The sequence below is a fragment of the Notothenia rossii genome (assembly GCF_949606895.1).
Source record: "Notothenia rossii genome assembly, chromosome: 9".
In the NCBI taxonomy this organism is placed as follows: domain Eukaryota; kingdom Metazoa; phylum Chordata; class Actinopteri; order Perciformes; family Nototheniidae; genus Notothenia; species Notothenia rossii.
The window spans coordinates 29876128-29895993 of NC_136907.1; the positions used below are offsets into that span (position 1 = coordinate 29876128).

General features: G+C 43.0%; 3 protein-coding genes across 4 annotated transcripts in view; 1 reads left to right on the forward strand and 2 right to left on the reverse strand.

Annotated features, from left to right (window-relative positions):
* The window catches only part of kirrel3a (kirre like nephrin family adhesion molecule 3a), a 456972-nt gene that overhangs the window by 117785 nt on the left and 319321 nt on the right, over positions 1-19866 (forward strand). The gene's annotated exons all lie outside the window — the stretch shown is intronic.
* Positions 1953-6412, reverse strand: LOC307019434 (uncharacterized protein). The gene is made up of 12 exons (XM_079650323.1): positions 6180-6412; positions 5874-6052; positions 5434-5527; positions 4884-5010; positions 4565-4776; positions 4306-4423; positions 4126-4217; positions 3770-3887; positions 3468-3572; positions 3200-3385; positions 2933-3112; positions 1953-2742 (listed from the first exon to the last, which is right to left on the reverse strand). The coding sequence occupies exons 2-12, from the start codon at positions 5930-5932 to the stop codon at positions 2507-2509; spliced, it is 1527 nt and encodes a 508-aa protein (XP_079506449.1). The 5' UTR covers positions 5933-6052; positions 6180-6412; the 3' UTR covers positions 1953-2506.
* Positions 6517-14169, reverse strand: LOC307019439 (uncharacterized protein). 2 transcript variants are annotated; one of them, XR_013802651.1, is made up of 4 exons: positions 12549-14169; positions 11948-12295; positions 6753-7145; positions 6517-6608 (listed from the first exon to the last, which is right to left on the reverse strand). XR_013802651.1 is itself a non-coding variant. In XM_079650334.1 (3 exons), exon 1 carries the CDS (start codon positions 11345-11347, stop codon positions 10808-10810), a length of 540 nt encoding a protein of 179 aa, XP_079506460.1. In that variant the 5' UTR covers positions 11348-11519; the 3' UTR covers positions 6517-6608; positions 6753-7145; positions 7244-10807. The 2 variants fall into 2 exon arrangements, 1 of the variants encoding a protein (XP_079506460.1); XM_079650334.1 differs by lacking the exons at positions 11948-12295; positions 12549-14169 and adding an exon at positions 7244-11519.

Sequence of the window (19866 nt, forward strand, 5' to 3'; positions counted from 1 at the left end):
TATATGTATTTTACTCTTATAAGATGTAGGTAGATAGTATAATGAATGTGCAGAATATGACAGTTTATTGTTGAGGAACCTGCAACCCAAGCTTTTCATTCATTGCATAACGTTTTTTATGTAGTTGTGTTTATGATACTGTATGTCAATAAACCAAAATCCTGAAAGAGATGTGCAAAATAGCCATTATATACAGTCTTTAATTAACTATTAGTAGAGAATAACAAGTAATGAATATACTTTATAGGGATCTGCAGATAAATGTTTAGTCTTTTCAAGCACCAACTATCAAATATCTCGCCTGATTGTTGGCACTTGACAATCACCTTCCCTGAATTTTACTCAGGTGTAACTGAAGTCTGATTTAAGGGTTGTTTATATTCACATCATTAATCAGAATGTGGTCTAGTTAATAAAACACATAATATCAAACATAATATTACTATTAACTTTATTGTGAAATAAATACACACAGCATACAATGCCATAATAACATAATTTGTATTATTAGTGTAGGACACGTATGCATGTATAACATCTGAATATGTGTAGTGTTATTCAAGTTTTCACATAATTTTACAGGATATTGCTATAATTTTTCACATTAATATCTGATTTGCAGACAGAAAGGTATATCCGTCATTTAACGGTAAGCTATTGAAATTCTGATTCCATAGATGTGTCTCCCATCACCCAAAACCCCTGAATATTCTCTCAACTCAGTAATTACATTCTTATATTCAAAGAAAATTAAAAAAATACAAGTCCCTGTCTGTCAGCTGTGCACCATTTTGGTGTAAATACAGCCTATCTACCGATTGGATCAAATATAAAAGTCAGCCGAATTAGTGTTGATACTGCAAGGAGACGCATTGTGTGAAAATAAATTGAAGATGTTGTTTAATTGCTGATATATTTATGATCCACGTCACGTATGTTTCGGCTGCAGTTCTTCAGTTTGTCCAGAAGTCTTCTCATCAGGGCTCTATAAAGAGAGAACAACGGCAGATGTCTAATATTTAATGCAGCCGAACCATGTAATATAATGCATTTATGTGATGACTTCCAAAGAGAAAAGCAAGCACACTCGGAATAAAGTATTATTTTATTTGTTTTAAATGTTTTTGGATTTCACATCGTATAAACACCAAATCCCAGCGTGCATTGCGGCTAAACCATCCAATCATCGAGCTGAGGATCTTGCGTACGTCTGTTTCCGGTATTGTTAATGACGGATGTATTTGGTTATACACACATTCCTTCACATTTTAATTTACATTAAAGTATTTCGCGAGGCCTTCTAAAAATGTTTTAAATATAACTAGGGTTGTAGTTGAAGAGTTTGTAAATTAACATGAACCAAAGCTGTTGCATGGCAACACAATCGCACAACGTCACGTCCAGTATTTCCACAACCACACACATCGATTTAATACATTTAAATTTGTTTACCACTGGTGGATGAGTTTTTACTATGGGAGATATTTCCTATGCATGGCCTCAGATTAATAAGCTTTTTAAAATAATGATCCAACTTGGATGTTTTAATGGGTATTGGGTACATTTTTGGTAATATTTGTATTAAACTTTATAGCCAATAGTAGCCTATGACAAGTGGTGACTATGTGGTTAATATTGTTGAATTGTTACTTTGATGTACTCAGTGTTAGGGCTTTACACATTACAACAACGTTACACTGCCAATGTCTGTCTTTATTATCTGACCCTTTAAGATGTCCCTTACACTACCAGTGTTTTTTGGAAGAACTGTTGTCCCTCTCCCGATCCTCAACATAGGTTCTAGTTAGTTATGAATTATGTTACACATCCAATATCAATCTCTGTTATAAATGACTGTAAACTCAGTTCAAGCTAGTTATTTGATGTGTGAAGACAACTCCATAATGTAATAACATATCAAGTGGGTATCAGTAAATATTTACAGACACCAGTTATGTACAAAATCAAGTTTATTACTATTTTGGTAAGATAAAAGAGCATATTTAGCAAAACACAGGTTACATATGATAACGCACATGACAAAGTAAAGAAAAGAGGTGCTGCAACACAGGTAATATGAGAAAAAAAGTAATTTTTCAACATTAAAGCATGGAAACATGCCACAGTAGAAGCACTCATTTCAAACTCAAATAAGCTTAATATGTCCGCTTTAATGTAAAAACTGCACACTTAATCAAATCCAGACGGAAACATCTACATGTTAGCTCGCTGTGTTAGCGTGCTAGTGTTGTGCCTGTTAGCTAGCTAAACACCATGGGTTAGTTGTTAGACTGCTTTGTGTTTGGTGTCACTTTACTACCTTTTTATTCACTTAAAACAGTCAGCTAGCTGAAATCTGATTATTAAGTCAGAATGGCTGAAGGGAGCTGTGAAAATGAAGAACAGTAAAGGCAGATATATGGACACAATACGAACCTGAAAATAAGCATAATATGTCCGCTCTAACTATAGAACTGCATAAGGGCACCAAGTAACTTTCTACAAGTCAAGTCCCTTCTTCTGCGTCATCTTCATCATCTGAGCTGTTGTCACTTTGACAGTCTTTTTCTTCTTCCATGTCCTCGTCCTCGTCCTCCTCCTCCACCAGCCTAGGACTGGGTTCCAGAATTCCTCTGTAGGCGCCTGCTACTGTCTGTTGTTTGAGTCTGAGGTCATGCAGATTTCTCCTTAGAAGACACATAAGGCCCTTGTACCCCTCCTCTGTGATTCCATTCGGATAGCCTACAAGTTATATAGCAAACATATAAATTGTGAAAATTATTCAGAGAAAACGTATTTAGGTCAAGAAAGACTAGAATGCAGTCAGTCTCAAATAAAAACAAACAGATGGATAAAATCTTCTTTAAAGTGTGGGTTTGAAAAACATTGGCTTATGTATTTTAAAGTGAATAAATCCATGTGGTTCACTTACTTCCTGTCTGTGTGATCAATGAAACTGGGGCCATCAGTGTCTGGACCTTTGATACAGAGTCCTTGAGGTACTGACAGTGCTGCATCATCTCCTTCACAAGGATCTGCTTTTCTTCTGTCAGTCGTGACAGAAGCATTTTTTGGTCAAACAGCCCCTTCTTAGTGAGAATGTCCACACCGTCTGAGAATGAATATAAACATTTCACATTAATGAACACATCTTATTACTACAGTTTTGTAGATTAGAAGTAAAATCTTTATACAGCACCTCTGTTGGGTTCCTGCCAAGGCCAGATCATGCTCTCTGCAGATTTGGTTGAGAGTTTCTCCACAACCGAGTTGGTGTCAATAGGGTCCCCATCAGGTTGCTGGTTGTACTTGTGGATGTCCTCTAGCAACCTTTTCTTTTCTTGGGCAACCTTTTGGACGATCTTTTGATGCCTTTTGTTACGATCTCTAATGAGGGGAAAACATAGATTACAAAAGAGCTGACGGGATTTAATCAACACAACCAATAAATGTCCCAAAATGCTTACCATTTTGTCTGTAAAGGTAGTGCTTTTTCTGGCAAATGCTCACAAAGAGTGCTTCTATTGAGATCTGCAAACAACCAGCATCTGCAGGACTGGCTGATGCACTTCCTAAATGAATAAGATAAAAAGAAGAAAACAAGTTTCAAACACAATCAAGGTCTGTTATTTGCACATCGCACACTAACAGGCACACTAACAGGCACATTAACAGGCACACTAAAGGACAAAGTTTAATTTGGACAGCCTTATTTAGTTTTTATGAACCGACTCCATCTATGTATACGTCAAAACAGCATTGTTCTTACCTTTACTGGCCCACTGTTTGACATCCTCAACCCACCGTTCTAGCATGTCATCAGAGCAATTCAACTGGTCCTGCATTTTCTTCAGGCTCTCAGTTACAGCCTCTGTCTTTTCTGCTGTCTGCAAAATAGCAAAACAGAATCATGCCATTTTATAAAATAATTCAATGAAAATAAACCAAAAGTATGCATTTTAAGGAGGAAATTAACACAATAACATATTTAATGAATTTCGTAGCTCTAGTCCTGCACCACTGCAATGTCTATATGGGGGTGTAATTTGTATATATATTGGGTGGACTTAAATGTCAAATTTTAAAGCTTAAAATAGTTATCTCCATTTCAATACACAAACACACTTTCTTGAATCTAGAGGACATGGCAATGTGGAGGCCATTCTCTTTGCGATGATTCCAGCCCATAGCATGGACTGTGAGCATGTCAGTTCTTGCTGTGAAGAAGAATACATCTCATTACAATGTTATAAAATATAAATGTGTACATTTACAGGAAGGCAGGGCCCAAACAAGTTCACAAACCTGACTTGGCCATGTATTTAGTTGTTAGGCCACATCTGGATAAGAAGCTGTTTACTTGTTCCACTTCTTCACCAAGAGTGGTGCCGGCACCCTCCTGGTTCCGTGCATTCCAAATAATCTAAAGCATGAGGTAATCAATGTTGATGCAAATCTCAAGGTCAACAACTCATAACTTAAAACATTCTCTTGGATCAGTTCAGACTCATGTGTAGTGGTCAGATTTAACATTAATTGTTGTTTAAGTAATTCAAATCCTCACCTCGCATTTGGTGTTGTGGGCTTTGGCATGCATCACAGACAAGCAATGTCTCATTTCCTTTAGGGGCCGAAGATGAGGCAAGGCTTCAAACCCTTTGTCAAGATATGGTACATACCGACACGTCACGTCCATTGCCAAAAGGGAGGCACTCTGGAACTCTTTTTGGAGAAACATCGGATAGGCAAAGATTTCTCCTCCATAAATATTTAAAGCTTTTTAAAAAAAAAAAAAAAAAATAGTGAGAACAAAGCAGATTGAAGGTAAGGCTTCAGATTATCTACAAATATTTTAATTGAAAATGATCAAGACAACTACCAACCTTTGAGAAGAAATCCATGCCTACACACAGCAATTTCAACACCTTCTTCATCCAACTTGTTGGCTCGCTTAGAGGTCTCCCTTGCTGCTGTCCAGTGAGATTCCCCACACATTGCTTTTCCTGCAGTCTACCAAAGTAAATCGTTTATAGAGAATCATTATCAGAAGTTATTTCAAAACACTGGATAGTGGGACCAACTGACGGTATTATCAAACATGTAAACTATTACAGTGTTTTGTGCTCGGCTGCCAGATTCACCTGGATATGCAACTCCCTGGATAATAACAAACCTGTTTTTGGATAATTGGAAGGCTCCAAATTTGTAATATATTCTGAATTAGAATTTAGCTGTTTTTTCAATCCAGTTTTACAGCAGTAATGTTTGTGACAGTTTGACCGCAATGCTAACCTCATCACCCTGTCATCTGGTCTCAACACTTCTATCCCATCTCCAAAAAAATATGAAGGCAACTGTGTTATTACTATTTTAACTTCTATTAGTTATTAAGAAAGGTGAGATACATTTTGCTCTGCTTAATTTAAAACTCACACTTTTGACAGCCCCTCGAACATCCTCCACAAAAGTGGAAACCTCAGAGTCTTGGGCTAAAAACACTCTGTCAAAGAAGCCTGGCTCTTCACTCCTATAAGAAAAGGAATTATAGATAACCACTCTAGTTACAAATTGAACATAGTAATAATAATAATAATTATATTTAAAGCACATCTTTCGAAACAAGGTTATAAAGTCTAACAGAAATATTTTAGATTCAACAGCTGTAGTTTTAACAGCTATATAACAGGAAAGAACTATAGCTACTAATTGCTCCTGTGGGGATTGTCCACTGTACTGAATCTATGTAAGTCGCTTTGGATAAAAGCGTCTAACAAATGACATGTAATGTAAAAAATAAATAAAAATAGCAATCCCAATGTCAAATTAAAATACAAGGACTAAGGACAATTGCTGTGTCAATGTAAAAAACTTACTGGTTTGTTTTCTGGAACCTGTAAAGTTTCCTATTGCCATCTACTGAAACAGCCACCATTTCAGGGCCACAGGCTGGACAGACAAATGGCTCTTTAACCAGAAGTTTATTCTCTTCAAATGTGCAGTACACATACTACAGAAAGCTTCTCTGAAAAGCATCTGCATTCACCTTGCCAGTCTGAAATAAAAATACATTACATATTTTATCATATTTTGTATCATATCTCGCTCATCCATATTTGGCCATAAATATATTTATTATGATAATACATGTATTTGTCTTTCAGCTTCATATTTGTACTTACTCTTCCAAACTGCTTTGTTCTCTGGTCCAACATTGCAGTAAAGGCTTGTCTAGACATTCCTGGAGCTGCCGTCTTCATAGCCTCAAAGGAATGGAACAGATCTTGGTGGAACAGGGTCTGTGCTTGCATGGTAGCTGGCCAGTATCCACTCCTAACCAAGTCATTGAATTCTGGAACACATTTCTTAGTGCAATGTTTGCATGTTAGCTCTGGAACATTAAGATCGTAATGGCCTAAGAACACATAAATAAAAAAACAATAACAATGAATTAGATTAATGTATTAGTTCAAAAATACTTTAAAAAAAACAATTTCACCAAAACCTACCATTTATGCACACCAATATGATAGGTCTACCAACAGAGACTGCAACATCGAAAACTTCACAAGAACATATCCTTGAAGGAAAGGATGTTGGAAGCAAACGATCTGCAAGGTCAAAGTACAATCAGGATGAGATTTAACAATGTTGTAATTAAGCACTATGATAACAGAATTCAATTTGAGATTAAAATCAGTTTTTTTGTGAGGGGGGAAAAAAGGCTTATCAATTAAAAAAAATGGGACACTAACCTTGTTTAGAAATGATGTATTTGCCGTCCTGGAGTTTCACAGACTCTGTTGGAGGAATGTACTTGTAAAATCCATTACATGTGGTTTGCCTACTGTGCAGAGTGTGTTTTGTATGAACCAAGATATCACACACTGCACAAAACCACTCTGATGGCATACATTCCTCACAACGGATGACAGCTTCTTCCAGGAGACAGTGATTGCAGGTCATCTTGACGATATTCTTAGTTATTAATAAGTTGTCAACGTTCTGTGGCAACGCCTGTTGCCAACACTGTTGAAACTCTTTTTGCCTTTGAGTCCAAGATGACAATGGTGGCACATCACCAACATCTTGCTCCTTAATGGTCTCAGAGTCCCGTAGAATGTCTTCTAGTCTCTGCATATTAAAATCTTTAAATACAGAAATATAAATACATACCATGAGGAAAACATTTCATATGAAACATACCTTATCTAGAAAAAGTCTTCAAAAGTAGCTTTTTTCTTACCAGGATCTTGGTAGATTAGACATGGTGTTGTTATGGTGGAACTGAGGTTACTTACTGTAACCCCAGTTTCTATGAGTAAATGACGCAGCCCTCTAAGGCTATCGCTATTGGGTAATCCCCCTGCGCCCCCGCGCAGCACTGAAACACTTGTAGTCCACGCCCACCCGCAAGGTGGGCCCCACCCTCGGGCTTCCTTCCGGTATAAATAGGAAGGAGGCCCGGCAATCTGCTCCCATACCAAATAACTTTTCTTCAGCTATTCGTAGAGCCAGTGGGGCCCAGCACTTAGAGGGCTACGCCATTTACTCATAGAAGCTGGAGTTACAGTAGGTAACTTCAGTTCTATTTCGTATATGGCTTCGCCCTCTAAGGCTATCGCTATTGGGTTAAGGGCGAAGCATGATGTAGTCTGCGCCCCACTGGGTCCGCCCGGCACTAGAAGCACAGACACACCTGCTCAATAACACCCCATGCCTGTTGTGCCATGCGTAATGGCGCATCACCATCCCTGGAACATAGCAAAACATGCCTATCTTCCCGACGGGGTGAAGGCTGGGAACAATACATACCGGCCGCTGTGAGAAAGTAGAGACGAAGGTCCCACCTTGCGCAGCGATCATTGAGGGGGAACAGCAGCTCTCTGCGTGTCAGACAGGTAGGAGAGCGCCCAGCTGGATCCCTGACGTCACTCACTCTGACCAGGCACTCCGTAAAAAGTGTGTCAGAGGAAAAAGGGACATCCCTCCTATAAGAGGGGAAAAGGGCCGCTCTCCGCGTGCCGAGAGGCAGGAGAGAGGCGCACAGCTGGCTCCCTGACGTCACTCACTCCGACAGGACACCCAGTACAGGGTGTGTCAGAGAGGAATGGGAGACATCCCTCAAATTAAAATGAATAAACGAACAGGGGGAAGACCAAGATGCAGCCGTGCAAATATCTTCCACTCCACATTCCTCCGTGCAAAGCCGTGGAGGAGGAAATTCCTCTGGTGGAGTGCGCACTGATGTTCTCCGGGGGCTCCACCCCAGAGGAGACATGCCTGTGACACAGCCTCACACAACCTGTGTGACAGCCGTTGTGCAGACAGAGGTTGCCCGATCGAGCGCTCTCTATAGTGCACAAACAGGCGCTGAGAATGCAGCCGTGCACGCCACCTAGCAAGACAGCGCGCGCGCAGGACAGAGGAGATTTAGAAAAATAGCGGGGGTAAAAACCGCGCAAGACACTGTTCCTGGGATGACAGGAGTGTTTCTTGTATCCCATGGAACTGCTGGGGGGAGAGGCTTCTCTGTGAAGTGCCGTAATGGTCATCATGGTGACGAGCCACGCCATCGCCGCCGCTGCCCGTGAGGCAAAAGGGCTGCGAGGGAGTTTCCACACGCTGCATTTCACTCCGTCTCTCCTCATGAGGCGCGTACACGCCCAGGGGATGAGAGGTGTGTGCATGCTGTCCACACGAGGCGTTATAACGGTGCTTGTGGTTATTATGACCGTGTGTAGGAGGCATATCTGGGACAGAGGAATGCCGCGAGTTCTGCAGTTTATAAACCAATAGGTTAAAAACAGCAGGCTTCTGCAGCGAATGAACCACCTCTGGAGTGTCCCCCTGTTGGAAGAGACCCAAGGGGATCATCACGTGACCAGCTGACGCCAACGCCGAGCAGCTGAGTCACGGAGAGGGCTGTGCGGGTTGTGACACGCCGGAGGAGAGCTGTCAGTTCCTCCACTTGCTGCCGCGAGAGTCGCGCTCTCATGCTGGCTGAGTTTAATTCCACTCCCAGATAAACGATTGTCTGAGAGGGAAGAGGACAGCTCTCTGATATTCCCTGAATGGAAAACGCAGGAATTTCCTGTGTTTCGGGATGATGGGTACGTGGAAGTATGCATCCTTCAGGTGGAAGTGAACCAGTCGTCCTGGTGAACACATTCCAGCACCTGTTTGATCGTCATCATGTGGAATACTGACAGATCGAGGATGTCTCATTCCCCCAGTCTTTTTCGGGATTAGAAAAATAACGGGAGTGAAAACCCCTGATTTTCCTCCCTTTGAGGAACCCTGGAAATATCCTCTTTCAACAGGAGTTCCAGCAGCTCGGATTGGAGCGCAAGACATAGCTTCTGGGAGGACAGGAGTGTTTCCTGTATCCCATTGAACTGTGGGGGGGGGAGGCGAACTGCAGGACGTATCCTCTGCTGATCAGCCTGCTCATCCATCTGTCCATCAGACACACGCGCTGCCACTCTGAGAAACACTCTAAGAGCGGGCGCACGTGCTCGAGATGTTCTGTGGTCGTCATGGCAACGAGCCACGCCAGGGAGCCTCCACACGCTGCGTTTCACTCCGGCTCTCATCATGAGGCGTGTAAACGCTCAGGGGATGGATGGAGGTGTGTGCAGTGCTGCCCACATGAGGCGTTATAACGGCGCTCATGGGTTTATTAAGGCCGTGTGTACGAGGCGTATCTCGGACAGAGGAATGCCGCGAGCTCTGTAGTTTATTAACCAACAGGTTAAAACGGGCAGGCTTCTGCTGCGAGCCCTGCTGTCTACTGATCAACAAATTAGTGGCAGCCGGCTTAATAAGCACGCTCTGAAATTTATTAAACGACAGGTTAAAACCAGGCTTTAGCAACGAGCCCTGCTGGCTATTAACCGACAGGTTATACTGGTTTACACAGGGCATGAGGCAACCCCAGGTGGGCTTGGATCGAACGGGCTGCGCGGGGGCCTCCACACGCTGCGTCTCACTCCGACTCTCATCATGAGGCGCGTACACGCTCAGGGGATGGATGGAGGTGTGTGCAGTGCTGGTAATCAACAGATTATTGGCAGCCGGCTTAATTAGCGAGCTCTGCAGTTAATTAAACGATAGGTTAAAACCAGCAGGCTTCTGCAGCGAGCCCTGGCGCCGTGGCGCTGCGGGCGCTGCCGCTGGGGGCACTCAGCCTGGAATACTGTTCATTCCCCCGTTCTGGCTTCTCTGTGATGTGCTGTAATGGTCGTCATGGTGACGAGCCACGCCATTGCCCTCGCCGCCGCTGCCCGTGAGGCGAAAGGGCTGCGAGGAAACCTCCACACGCTGCGTTTCACTCCGGCTGTCATCATGAGGCGTGTACACGCTCAGGGGATGAGTGGAGGTGTGTGCAGTGCTGTACACATGAGGCGTTATTATGGCGCTCATGGGTTATTATGACCGTGTGTAGGAGGCGTATCTCGGACAGGGGAATGCCGCGAGCTCTGCAGGTTTATTAACCGATAGGTTAAAACCAGCAGGCTTCTGCAGGGAGCCCTGCTGTCTACTTAATCAACAGATTAGTGGCAGCCGGCTTAGTTACCGGCTCCGCTTCCTCTGAGGCTCTCGCGGAGCAGACCAGGAGCGGGGGAGCCTCACTCCCCTTTGACTCGCCGCCGGGAGACCCTGTCTCTGGGGTGGCGGGGGAGCGGAGACGTGGGACGGAGCCCCTGCAGCCGCCGGGGCGGTTGCTGTGGGCATCTCTCCGCTTGCGGCCTCCTGTGGCCGGCGTGGACGCCGCGGCTGCTGCGGGCGTTGGTGCCGCTGTGGCAGCTCAGCCGACTGGAGCCAGCTGTACATGCTGGTGAATGCCGTCCACCTGTTCTGCGGCCGTCTTCATGGACTCCACCATGGCGTGGAACTGGGGTCCGAACAGCCCGTCCGGGCTGATTGGAGCGTCCAGTAGCACTTTTCTGGCCGTCTCCGTAACAGACGCCGCCGCGCTGTGGTGACGGAGAGGGGGAAAGCATGTTCGGCCGCCAAGCTGGCACCCTGCTCCGACTCTGTCTCCCCCGTCCGGGGGAGAGGAGGGAGGGGAGAACCGAACCTTGAACCGTGGAGGGAGGCGGGGCAGGAGTTGCTTCGGACTCCTGCCCGGCACTCTGCCCCAGGGACACGAGGCCCCGTCCGCGGGCTCGTAAGCCTGGACGGGCCAATCGTCCTCCTCGGCCACAACAGCAAGAGTGTCCGCTCTCCGCTTCCTGTCGCCGGAGGGGAGACGAGCGCAGTGCATGCTACCTGCTGGTTTAGAGCCGCGTACGCGTGCTCTGACCCCCGGCAGGATTCGCATACTGCTTTTATCTCTGCAGGTCATAACTCATTATGAACCCAGAACCACATGAGGGACAATCACGGACGCAGTTGTTGCTCATGATGATTCTCAATTGCTGTGCTTCAGTAACTGTGCTTGTTTGCTGAAAAAAAGAGGGAGCAGATTGCCGGGCCTCCTTCCTATTTATACCGGAAGGAGGCCCGAGGGTGTGGCCCACCTTGCGGGTGGGCGTGGACTACAAGTGTTTCAGTGCTGCGCGGGGGCGCAGTGGGATTACCCAATAGCGATAGCCTTAGAGGGCGAAGCCATATACGAAATAGAACTACTGCATGGAGGAGTACCATCTGTTTGGGGGGGAAATTATTAAAACCCATTAAACAGATTATTTTAGCTAATTGACAGATTTAAAGAAATGTTACAAAAACACCAACCTTCAGCAAACATGAAAAATATCAAAGCTCAATGTATTTTTTTTGCATTATCATGTCATTTACATTCGCTTATTGGTTTTAGTCCTTAGTCCTCTGACAAAATCGATGTGCAAATATATAGAAATATGAAGTATCAACAGCATTATTAAACCAGTGGCTACTTTAAATCACATATACTCACTTTGATTAAATTCATAAAATGTAGACTAACCATCAGAAGAACTTTTTTTCCTTCGTTTGCTGCTGGCCACACGTTGCCCATCTTGGTCACTCTTCCACCAGGTCACTTTTGGACGTGGTTCGTCTTCTTTTTGCGTCTTCTTTTTGCGTCTCCTTGTTGAGTCTCCTTGTTGAGTTTCCTTGTTGAGTTTTTTTATGGACATGGAATGTAATGAAACACAGAAGGAGAAAAAATGGGCATTAACTAACTTGATTTAAATAATGACACTTTGGGTATAAAAAAAACAAGAAACTTGCCTGTGTGTCCTCAACATATGCATCCCCAAGCAGAAGAAGAGCTTCTAGTTTGTTGGTTTTTTCAGTTTCTTTCGACATTGTGCTGAAACAAAAAAAGAAGGTGTTAGTTAGATCATAGATGTAGCTGTAATTTAAACTAGCCTAATATTAAGTGAATTAAAGTTTAGACCAACATCAGCATTATGAGGGAAAGGTATGATTAAAATGTTTTGTTATAGGGCATTGATGTTATTCTATTAGCAATGGAGGAACAAGAGTATGTAGATCTCCTTTGAAACCCCACCCCTGGATTTAACAATAATTCAGTTATTATGAATTCCTAATGTATAACATACCTGCTTCCCCTTGGTCACATAATCCGCCGTCATGGACTTCAATTCCATTGCTTTGCCGACGACATCCAGCTTCTCATCTCCACCAAGTCCATCTCCACTGCTACCCACTCCATCCTGACAAACTGCATCACTGAAATAAAATCCTGGCTCCAACTTAACTTCCTGAAACTCAACTGCGATAAATCTGAAATAATAATCATTGGAGAAAAAAAAGCTCACCACACCTATCCATAACTTCACCCTCAACATAGATGGCTTCCCAGGTCAAACCTCCCCTCACATCCGGAACCTAGGCATCATATTTGACCAAACCCTCTCCTACAACAGATACATCAAACAGATCAAAAAGACAGCCTTCTTCCACCTCAAAAACATCGCCCGTCTACGTCCATCCCTCTCTCCCACTGCTGTCGAAACCCTCATCCACGCCTTCATCACCTCCCGTCTGGACTATTGCAATAGCCTCCTCTATGGTTCACCTGCAAAAATCCTCAACAAACTTCAATATATCCAGAATTCCGCCGCCCGTCTACTCACCCACACCCGAATCCGTGAACACATTACACCCGTCCTCATCAAGCTCCACTGGCTCCCCATCCCCCAGAGAATTCAGTACAAGATCCTCCTGATGACGTACAAAGCCCTCCATAACCTGGCCCCATCCTACCTGACTGACCTCCTCCACAGACACACTCCCACTCGCTCCCTCCGCTCTGCCACTGGCAACCTCCTGTCCCTCCCCACCCGGACCAACCTCAAGTCTTGGGGCGACAGAGCATTCTCCGTTGCTACACCCACCCTCTGGAACTCACTACCCCAATCCATCAGATTCTTCCTCCCTCACAGCATTCAAAACATCACTCAAAACCCACCTGTTCAACACTGCTTTCAACCACTGACCACCCCACTCCCCCCGTATTTTTTCTGTTTTGTTTATCTCTTTTTGTATTTCTTTGTCTTTTTTTTGTTGTGTTTTCTTAATTCTCTGTCAAAGCGTCTTTGAGTTCCATGAAAAGCGCTATAAAAGTCCCATGTATTATTATTATTATTATTATTATTATTATTATATCATCTTCAGATGCATGTTTTTTGGTAACCTGTACCTGCTAATGCGTTTTTACTTTTGGTTAATGCACAGAATATACTGGATCATGTATCGGCTAGCGGCTAGTAATGTCTGTTTAAATATCAACGGGACAAATATCTGAGCAGATCTCAGATCGGCTCGAAGAGTGAATTTAAGCTTTAAAACCCAAAATACTGTCAAAAAACTGAAGAAGCCCCATTATATTTACAACATGATCAACTATGTTACTATCGATTGATTTTAAACTGCAAAAGCTCCGTAAAACGACAGACATTAGCTAAGGCTAACTCAATGATGCTAACTGAGCAGTTCACGGTTTAACTAGCAAATAATTTGCACGCGTAAGCTTGTATGTCGACACATGGTGCTGTGTAAAGTGATGCAAAAGCTGAAATCATTTAAAAAACACTGTAAATGTCTTTATTACATTACAGAAAACGGGTTTACCTCGAGGAACTCCGTGTCAAGGAGGGTTCAATGTCGTCTTCTTCTTCTTCTTCTTCTTCTTCTTCTTCTTCTTCTTCTTTTAATGGCGAATCGCCTTCTCCAATTGGACTGCGCTGCGTCCAGTGGACCTTTAACGAAACGTGCTATGTGGGAAACACCATATCCCAGCGTGCATTGCGGCTACAACATCCAAATCATCGAGCTTGAACCGGGCCTACATCTGTTTCCGGTGACTTTATTTTGAAAATCAGTTCCTGACGGACGGTTAAAAAGCCCAATATTATAGAATTAAACGAATAAATAAAAACAAGGATAATAGTGTGTTATTGTTGAGTAAATAACAGTGTGTTATTTAGAAAAGGATAACAAATTTGAAGGAAAAAAAGATTAAAAACAATACAGATTTCAGTATTTTGAGGCTCTGAGCCCCATTTATTTTCCTCACGGACGGCAAAAAAAGTCAAACATTATACGATTACAAATAAAATCAATAATCGTGGCTTGATTTTGAGTAATAACGTGTTTTTATGGACCACACAGCTTCCGGTGTTCTCAGACACGACCGTATCCATGGGTCTCATATGCACGCAAAACTCGGACACAGAACTCAATGGGAATAGTTGGCGTATGATAGGCACGCAAAATCGGACTTTAGCGTATCTATTGCACGCATTTTCCAATGTGTAAAGTCGTGTCATTTGTACGCAGACTGAAGAGAGTGGGTTGGATTAAATGTAGAGGGAAGCAGAGATCTGTTCTGTTTTATTTGGGTAAATATCTTTATTGATTTTCTCAGTTTTTTCCACCATAGCAAGTGATACAGTACAAAGTATGTACATTTGGTTCAAATGCACAAAGTAATGATATAAACAGCACATTCTGATAAATCTGTATGACTAAATTAGTGCAAGGTATCACGGTTGGGGAAAAATAGGACCCAAATGCAGATTGAGGAGGAATCAGGTTTCAAAAGGAAACAAAAGCCGAGCTTTATTTAAAAAAGCTGAAAAAACAAGAATCCATGAACAGGTACGAGGTAAAACAAGAATCCATGAACAGGTACGAGGTAAAACAAGAATCCATTAACAGGTACGAGGTAGCATTCAAACAAAAGTGATTGTGACCAACATGAAGGGAGACATGAACGACAAATAATGAACCAACACCGAACACAGGAAGAGACAAGACTAAGGCAGAGTTCAGTGTGGGTGTCTTGGGCGGACGGCCCGGGGGGGCAAGGCAGAGTGCATAAAGGGGCGAGGGCCACAGCGGGCAAACTCAGGGGGCCGAGCATGAGGGCGAAGGCAGCGGCTGGAAGAGTCAGGGGGCCAGGCCCGAGGGCGAGGGCCGCGGCCGGGAAAGCCAGGGGGCCGGGCTTGAGGGCGAAGACTGCTGCTCTCAGGGGGCCGGGCTCGAGGGCGAAGACCGGACAGCTCCGGAGGCCGGGCAGGACCCGGTGTCGGCCGGACAGGAACTGGAGCCGGTGGGACAGGCGAAGACGGGATCCCCCACGGAAGAGGACAAGGAGTTAGCAGGACCCCCGGCTGAAGAGTTGTCGGCGGGTCCCCCAGCGGTACAGGACACAGGGTTGGCAGGACCCCCGGCAGAAGAGTAGTCAGCGGGACCTCCAACTGCACAGGACATAGGATTGGCAGGACCCCCGACAGAAGAGTAGTCGGCGGGACCTCCAGCGGGACAGGACATAGGGTTGGCAGGACCCCCGGCAGAAGAGTGGTCGGTTGGACCCCCAACGGGACAGGACATGGAGTTGGCAGGACCTCCAGCGGAACCTCCAGCAGACCAGGACATTGGGTAGGGACTTGAGACGTGACTCGAGAGGGGACTCGAGAGGGGACTTGAGATGGTCGGTTCGCCGACAGAACACGGGGGGCTGGAGTCGGCCGGAATGACGACAGGACAAGGGGAGCTGCCGTCGGCCGGTACGCCGACAGGAGATGAGGGGCTGGAGTCGGCCGGAATGACGACACGGGGAGCGGGCGACGGCCGGAGAGCCAGTACTTTCCATTTTTTAATAAAGGTTATAGAGGAGCCTTTAAGTACAGATGTAGCGATTAATTTCAGACAGTTTGAAACGCGAGGGCCGTGATTGGTACGTGATCTGCCCTCGCTCAAGGGAAAACCTCCAGTTTGACTTGAGACCGCCCCCGTGATAGATAAATGTAATTATAATGAAGCCAGCTGCAATGGATCATTGATCCACCAGGAGGTGCAGTGTGGTTCCACACTGGAGCTCATGTGAAATAAAGTGAGATACAGTATGCTGGATGTACAGCGGAACTTTGTTAAGATCCATATGTCACGGATATCATACTACTGTGCTAAATAAGAGACATGTAATCATTTACAAAACATCACCATGTTGTTATTTAACAAAATAATTTTGTTATTCGAAAAAAACGAACGGGAGGAAATGCAGCCCGGCTCTCGATTTTTAATCCTAATTTAATCATCATCTTCACCACAATCATTTTTGTTTATTTTCACCGAATTGACATGAAATCACTGACACATATGAATATACTGTATTCAACTTCATTAAAACGTTATTAACGTGCCTAAACTCAGTAATTCACCAAAAATATGTATATTTTAATGGAGCTTCGTCGGTCGATCAGGATCCCAAAGTGTAGCGGAGGGATCCTCATCTGGATGAAGGGTGTTATTTTCCCCATAAGGAACAAGTCGCTGCAAATTATCCCGCTTATTACATGGCCACATTCTCAACAAAGTAACGACATGACTCCCAATATTAATTGAAATGCTTTTATGGATTTAGAAAATGTTTTTATTGATTTAAAAAATAGTTGTATGTATTGATTTAAATTGACATGCATCCGCTAAGAAAAATAGTCCGTTGTTACCGTTTTTTAAACAGTCTGAATGAAACGGCAGCTCTCAGCTGTGTATTTACACAACTAATGGCCCATCAACCACAGCTCTCTCCCCCCCTCCCCCCCTGATCTTTCTTCTCCAGCAGCTAAATTAACAGTAGATTACTCTGAGTGACCATAGACTGTATGTGACAAGCTTACAGTTAGTGACGTAACAACACCATAAAAGCTGGTGGGTTGAAAGCAATACGGGAAGTAAAAATAACTAGAATAATTGTGATTTATTTATTGTGGCTTTTATGTTTTTAGGTATAAATGTTATGTAATTCAGGCTTATAGTTCACCCTTCTCTAAAAGCCTTCAACAATGACAATATTCATAGTAATTTAATAAATCCTTCCAACACACATTGTAAAAAATAGCCTACTGTAAGTTAAGAAATCATTTCAATATGTACATCTTCTGATGTAACAACAATAACATTATAAATAGTAACATAGCTGAACATGGTATTGCACATTTAGCTTTGAGTGTTACTGACCTGAGATGTTTTTATTACATGAATTAAGGTGACTGAGGCTTTTTAACATACAGGGATGCAAACTCATCAGGTATGAAAAAGGTGACAAGGATCCGAGCCCCCGGCTCCCCCACCCCACGGAATGACAGAGGATTTTAGCAGTCAGAACAACTAAAGCAGCAGTGTTAATAATAACAGAAACGCCAAAGAGTCACATCTAATAGAAATATATAAAAGCATTTATTTTAAATTGTGTAGCAGTCAGTTTGTAATTTTGGCAGCACTGTTGAGCATTTTGAAAATGTATTTTCATGCCTCTGTGCAAGGCTTAAGTCTTTTTATCTTTATAGCCACATGGTGTAAATTAACTAAGTTCATAAACTCAACAAGTACTATACTTGGGCACAATTTTGAGATACTTGTACTTTATTTAAGTATTTCAATGTTTTGCTACTTTGTTCTTCTACTCCACTACAGTTCAGAGGTACATTCAGAGGTGTACTTTGACTCCACTACATGTATTTAATACCTTTAGTTACTTTACAGATCTGGATTAATTTAGTGAAATATAATCAAGTGTTAAATCAGACTTTAGTTCCACCTGGAGTAAATCCACAAGCTACCCTGCAGTATACAAAGTCATTCAAACTAGCTGCACCTTTACCAGCTTTGAGAACACTTTCATGATCAATCATTATAAAACATATCATATATATAATTCTGAAATGGACCAATCTGCACAATGACTACTTTTACTGTCGCTACTTTCACTATATTTTGATGATAATACTTTTCTACTTTTACTTGAGGAACATTTTTGAATGCAGGACTTTTACTGTAACAGAGTATTCCTACACTCTGGGACTATTACTTTTACTCAAGTACAAGATCTGAGTACTTCTACTTTTACTCAAGTACAAGACCTGAGTACTTCTACTTTTACTCTAGTACAAGATCTGAGTACTTCTACTTTTACTCTAGTACAAGATCTGTGTGCTTCTACTTTTACTCAAGTACAAGATTTGAGTACTTCTACTTTTACTAGTACAAGATCTGTGTGCTTCTACTTTTACTCAAGTACAAGATCTGAGTACTTCTACTTTTACTCAAGTACAAGACCTGAGTACTTCTACTTTTACTCAAGTACAAGATATGAGTACTTCTACTTTTACTCAAGTACAATATATATATACTTATACCACCTCTGTTTATAGCCTATGAAAAAAACTATTAGAAATTGAAGGCTAAAGCTAACGTTAGCAGATAGTGACAATGTATGCTAGCTAGCTAGCTCAACGATTCCTTAAATAATATTGCAACAGAAAAACTTTTCAGTTCACATCACGCTCTGCCGCTCCGACAGGGAGCTCTGCTCTGAACACCTGAACGGCCCGTTCTAACAGCTGTTCACCAGCGGTCCAGTCTGTGCCATAGTGACTACGGACGCACAGTTAATATTAACGAACGCACCCGTAGGTAATGTAGCTGCTGAAGCTAGACCATCATCTCGGAGCAGCAGAGCCTTATTATACATCCATGAGCAGAGCCGACAGCCAGGAAGACTCGAGCACACAGCTCGTACTTCATTATAATATATAAAAAAAGAACACCATGCGTGTCATGATGGCACATAACAGCTCACAGCCGCAGATTACTCCGGGTCCCAGCCCCCCCCATACCCCAAAAATATTTGTATTGCAGATCTATATGAATCACACAAACGACTTATTTTGGATTCAAAACGGCGAATTTCGCCGAAAGATTACAAGTTTGCATCACTGAACATAGACAGAGCACAACTGAAACATAACATCGGAGATGTAACAACATAATACACTTTTCGGGGATGCTTGGGATGTGAGGAGTGAGGGACACGGCTTAGAACGGGCGTGTCGCCTGGCAGGACAGGAGAGTGTGTGCACCAGTCTGCCTTGATCTATGAATTCATGTCCGTGACACTCACTGCTGCCCACAGCTGTTTTATAGAAGGAAATTCCTTCACTTCATGAAAGTGTTTTAACCACACACACCTCTACACACACATGACGGGTGTTATTTTCCCCATAAGGAACAAGTCGCTGCAAATTATCCCGCTTATTACACGGCCACTTTCTCAACAAAGTAACGACATGACTCCCAATATTAATTAAAATGCTTTTATGGATTTAGAAAATGTTTTTATTGATTTAAAAAATAGTTGTATGTATTGATTTAAAAAATAGTTGTATGCAATTTTTAACAACATAGGGTGCTACATAACACACTTTCAGGAAAAGTCACGGACTGGGAGACTTTAATATTTTATTGAAAAAAAGTGACATTGCACACACACAACACACATCACACAGATTGACCCGATTGGCGGTTCAAGTGTTAAATAAACTCACTAATTAATGAAACCAGTTCAATACG